At 53.3% G+C, this 5,592-nt stretch overlaps 1 protein-coding gene across 1 annotated transcript in view; it reads left to right on the forward strand.

The window, feature by feature from the left end:
- Nucleotides 1-5,455, forward strand: part of LOC120505734 (structural maintenance of chromosomes protein 1A-like) — a gene marked incomplete at its 3' end in the record, with an annotated part of 22,481 nt that extends 17,026 nt beyond the window's left edge. The window contains exons 8-11 of the mRNA XM_039716546.1: nucleotides 155-362; nucleotides 2,101-2,286; nucleotides 3,808-3,987; nucleotides 5,407-5,455. Coding sequence (XP_039572480.1) covers nucleotides 155-362; nucleotides 2,101-2,286; nucleotides 3,808-3,987; nucleotides 5,407-5,455 — 623 coding nt within the window. The remainder of the gene's footprint in view (nucleotides 1-154; nucleotides 363-2,100; nucleotides 2,287-3,807; nucleotides 3,988-5,406) is intronic.
- Between the last annotated feature and the right edge of the window lie 137 nt (nucleotides 5,456-5,592).

Consider the following 5,592-nt stretch of genomic DNA (forward strand, 5'->3'; position numbering starts at 1 on the left):
GTCTGGGATTGACCCCCCAAACCCCCATTTTCACCCCCCAAACCCCCCCAAAATCCCATTTTTCACCCCCCAAACCACCCCAAAATCCCGTTTTTCACCCCCAAACCGCCCCAAAATCCCGTTTTTCACCCCCAAACCCCCCTTTCCCCCCCAGGCAGTCCCTGGAGGAGCAGAAGCGCCTGGAGGGCGAGCTGACCGAGGAGGTGGAGCTGGCCAAGCGGCGCATCGACGAGATCAACAAGGAGCTGAACCAGGTGATGGAGCAGCTCGGGGACGCGCGCATCGACCGCCAGGAGAGCAGCCGGCAGCAGCGCAAGGCCGAGATCATGGACAGCATCAAGCGCCTCTACCCCGGCTCCGTGGTGAGGGCAGCCCCAGAACTGAGCCAGAATGACCCAAAAAGTGACCCGAAATACCTCCAGAAAGTGACCCAAAAACTGACCCAGAACTGCACCAAAAACTGACCCAAAACTGACCAGGAACCAACCCAAAACTGAGCCAAAACAGCCCCTGAAAGTGACCCGAAACTACAGCAAAAACTGACCCAAAACTGTACCAAAAAGTGACCCAAAACAGCCCCAGAAAGTGACCCAAAAAGTGACCCAGAACTGACCCAAAAACTGACCTACAACTGACCCAAAAAGTGACCCAAAACAGCCCCAGAAAGTGACCCAAAAAGTGACCCAGAACTGACCAGGAACTGACCCAAAACTGACCAGGAATGGACCCAAAACTGAGCCAAAACACCCCCAGAAAGTGACCCAAAACTGAGCCAGAAATGCACCTAAAACTGAGCCAAAACAGCCCCAGAAAGTGAGCTGAGACTACAGCAAAAACTGACCCAAAACTGACCAGGAACCAACCCAAAACTGACCCAAAACACCCCCAGAAAGTGACCCAAAACTGAGGAATGGACCCAAAACTGACCCAAAACTGACCAGGAACCAACCCAAAACTGAGCCAAAACAGCCCCAGAAAGTGAGCTGAGACTACAGCAAAAACTGACCCAAAAACTGGCCCAAAACTGACCAGGAACCAACCCAAAACTGACCCAAAACTGAGCAGGAACCAACCCAAAACTGAGCCAAAACAGCCCCAGAAAGTGACCCAAAACTGATCCAGAACAACCCAAAATCTGACCCAAAAAGTGACCCAAAACTGACCAGGAATAGACCCAAAAACTGACCAGGAATGGACCCAAAACTGACGAGGAATGGACCCAAAACTGACCCAAAACTGACCAGGAACTGACCCGGAACTGAGCCAAAACAGCCCCAGAAAGTGAGCTGAGACTACAGCAAAAACTGACCCAGAACGACCCAAAAAGTGACCCAGAACTGACCAGGAATGGACCCAAAAACTGACCCGGAGCTGACCAGGAACTGACCCAAAACTGACCAGGAACCAACCCAAAACTGACCCAAAACACCCCCAGAAAGTGACCCAAAAACTGACCCGGAACTGACAAGGAATGGACCCAAAACTGACCAGGAATGGACACAAAACTGACCCAGAACTGACCCAAAAAGTGACCCAGAACTGACCAGGAATGGACCCAAAACTGACCCAAAACATCCCCAGGAACTGACCAAAAAGTGACCAGGAACTCCACCAAAACCACCCAAAACTGACCAGGAACGGACCCAAAACCGACCAGGAATGGACCTAAAACTGACCCAAAACAGCCCCAGAAAGTGACCCAAAACCGACCAGGAATGGACCCAAAACTGACCCAAAACATCCCCAGAAAGTGACCCAAAACTGACCCAAAACCCCCTAAAAATTGCCCCAATGTCCCTGACCCCAAAACTGCTCTCTCTGACCCCATAACTGCTGTGCCCCATATCCCTGACCCCATACCCTGTACCTGACTCTATAAAAACCCACAACTGACCCTATAAAACCCCCAAACCCCATTGCAGTATGGCCGGCTGATCGACCTGTGCCACGCAGAAGAACCCAGCCCCATTGCCAGTGTCCCTGACCCCACAGCTGCTGTACCCCATGTCCCTCACCCCATACCCTGTACCTGACCCCATACCCTGTACCTGACCCCATACCCCACAACTGACCCTATAAAACCCCCAAACCCCATTGCAGTATGGCCGGCTCATCGACCTGTGCCAGCCCACGCAGAAGAAGTACCAGATCGCCGTGACCAAGGTGCTGGGCAAGAACATGGACGCCATCATCGTGGACTCGGAGAAGACGGGCAGGGATTGCATCCAGTACATCAAGGAGCAGCGCGGCGAGCCCGAGACCTTCCTGCCCCTCGACTACCTCGAGGTGGGATCCCAAAGCGGGGGAAAAACCCTAAAAGGGGTTTGGGGAAACCCTAAAAGGGGTTTGGGTAACTGAGACCTTCCTGCCCCTTGACTACCTCGAGGTCAGACCCCAAAGAGACCCCAAAAAGGGGGGAAAAAACCCTAAAAGGGGTTTGGGTGACTGAGACCTTCCTGCCGCTCGACTACCTCGAGGTCAGACCCCAAAGGGGGGGGAAAACCCTAAAAGGGATTTGGGGAAAACCCTAAAAGGGGTTTGGGGTCAGCAAAAATCCTAAAAGCAGCTCTAGGATCAGGAGAAACCCTATAGTGGGATATGGGTGACTGAGACCTTCCTGCCGCTCGACTGCCTCGAGGTCAGACCCCAAAAGGGTTTGGGGGAAACCCTAAAAGGGGTTTGGGGCAAGGAGAAACCCTACACTGGGGTTTGGCATCAGGAGAAACCCTACAGCGAGGTTTGGGTAACCGAGACCTTCCTGCCCCTCGACTACCTCGAGGTCAGACCCCAAAAGGGTTTGGGGTCAGGAGAAATCCTAAAAGGGGTTTGGGGAAACCCTAAAAGGGGTTTGGGTAACTGAGACCTTCCTGCCCCTCGACTACCTCGAGGTCAGACCCCAAAGGGGTTTGGGGGAAACCCTAAAAGGGGTTTGGGGAAACCCTAAAAGGGGTTTGGGTAACCGAGACCTTCCTGCCCCTCGACTACCTCGAGGTCAGACCCCAAAAGGGTTTGGGGGCAGGAGAAATCCTAAAAGGGGTTTGGGGGGCAGTGAAAACCCTACAACCAGCTTTAGGATCAGGAGAAATCCTATAGTGGGGTTTGGGGGCAGGAGAAATCCTAAAAGGGGTTTGGGTAACCGAGACCTTCCTGCCACTTGACTGCCTCGAGGTCAGACCCCAAAGGGGGGGAAAAAACCTAAAAGGGATTTGGGGTCAGCGACAATCCTAAAAGCAGCTCTAGGATCAGGAGAAACCCTATAGTGGGATATGGGTGACTGAGACCTTCCTGCCCCTCGACTGCCTCGAGGTCAGACCCCAAAGAGACCCCAAAGGGGTTTGGGGTCAGGAGAAATCCTAAAAGGGGTTTGGGGGAAACCCTAAAAGGGGTTTGGGGTCAGGAGAAACCCTAAAAGGGATTTGGGGTCAGGAGAAAACCCTAAAACCAGCTTTGGGATCAGTGTCCATTTTGGGGTTTATAACCCCATGGTTTTGGGGTTCTGACCTTGATTTGAGTTCCTGACCCCATTTTTGGGGTTTTTAACCCCCAATTTTTGGGACTCAGGTGAAACCAAAAGACGAGAAGCTGCAGGGATGGGGTTTAACCCCATTTTTGGGATTTTTAACCCCCAATTTTTGGGACTCAGGTGAAACCAAAAGACAAGAAGCTGCAGGGATGGGGCTTAACCCCATTTTTGGGATTTTTAACCCCAAATTTTTGTTTTCCAGGTGAAGCCCACAGACGAGAAGCTGCAGGAACGGGTTGTAACCCCATTTTTGTGACTTTTCACCCCAAATTTTTGCTGTCCAGGTGAAGCCCACGGACGAGAAGCTGCGGGAGCTGCGGGGGGCCAAGCTGGTGATCGACGTGATCCGCTACGAGCCGCCGCACATCAAGAAGGCGCTGCAGTTCGCCTGCGGCAACGCGCTCGTCTGCGACAACGTGGAGGACGCGCGCAGGATCGCCTTCGGCGGCCACCAGCGCCACAAGGGGCCCCAAAAATGGCCAAAAGCACCCCAAAAATACCCAAAAACCAGCCCAAAAATACCATAAAATAGCCACATCGCCTTCAGCGGCCACCAGCGCCACAAGGGGCCCCAAAAATGGCCAAAAGCACCCCAAAAATACCCAAAAACCAGCCCAAAAATACCATAAAATAGACACATCGCCTTCGGCGGCCACCAGCGCCACAAGGTGCCCCAAAAATGGCCAAAATCACCCCAAAAATATCCTAAAACAGCCCAAAAATACCTTAAAACAGACACATCGCCTTCGGTGGCCACCAGCGCCACAAGGTGCCCCAAAAACCGTCCCAAAATACCCAAAAACCAGCCCAAAAATACCCAAAACCAGCCCCATCGCCTTCGGCGGCCACCAGTGCCACAAGGTGCCCCAAAAATCACCCCAAAAACAGCCCCAAAATACCCAAAAACAGCCCAAAAAAATATCCTAAACCAGCCCAAAAATACCTTAAAACAGACACATCGCCTTCGGCGGCCACCAGCACCACAAGGTGCCCCAAAAACGGCCAAAATCACCCCAAAAATATCCTAAAACAGCCCAAAAATACCTTAAAACAGACACATCGCCTTCGGTGGCCACCAGCGCCACAAGGTGCCCCAAAAACCACCCCAAAATATCCTAAAAACAGCCCAAAATACCCAAAAAACAGCCCAAAACAGTGCCATTGCCTTCGGTGGCCACCAGCGCCACAAGGTGCCCCAAAATCCACCTCAAAATACCTAAAAAACAGCCCAAAAATATCCTGAAACAGCCCAAAAATACCCAAAAACCAGCCCAAAACAGCCCCATCGCCTTCGGCGGCCACCAGCACCACAAGGTGCCCCAAAAATGGCCAAAATCCCCAAAATCCCCCCAACATGGCCAAAATCACCCCAAAAATATCCTAAACCAGCCCAAAAATACCTTAAAACAGACACATCGCCTTCGGCGGCCCCCAGCGCCACAAGGTGCCCCAAAAATGGCCAAAATCCCCAAAATCCCCCCAACATGGCCAAAATCACCCCAAAAATATCCTAAACCAGCCCAAAAATACCTTAAAACAGACACATCGCCTTCGGCGGCCCCCAGCGCCACAAGGTGCCCCAAAAATGGCCAAAATACCCAAAATACCCCCAAAATACCCCCAACATGGCCAAAATCACCCCAAAACCAGCCCCAATGTCCCCAGTGATGTCCCCAATGTCCCCGTTGATGTCCCTCAGACGGTGGCCCTGGACGGGACGCTGGTCCAGAAGCCCAGGGGTGTCCCCAGTGTGTCCCCAATGTCCCTGTTGGTCTCCCCAATGTCCCCCAGACGGTGGCCCTGGACGGGACGCTGGTCCAGAAGCCCAGGGGTGTCCCCAGTGTGTCCCCAATGTCCCTGTTGGTCTCCCCAATGTCCCCCAGACGGTGGCCCTGGACGGGACGCTGTTCCAGAAGCCCAGGGGTGTCCCCAGTGTGTCCCCAATGTCCCTGTTGGTGTCCCCAATGTCCCCCAGACGGTGGCCCTGGACGGGACGCTGTTCCAGAAGCCCAGGGGTGTCCCCAGTGTGTCCCCAATGTGTGCCCAATGTCCCCAATGTCCCCAATGTC

Source organism: Passer montanus, unplaced genomic scaffold (genome assembly GCF_014805655.1).
Source record: "Passer montanus isolate IOZ18808 unplaced genomic scaffold, ASM1480565v1 scaffold355, whole genome shotgun sequence".
In the NCBI taxonomy this organism is placed as follows: Eukaryota; Metazoa; Chordata; class Aves; order Passeriformes; family Passeridae; genus Passer; species Passer montanus.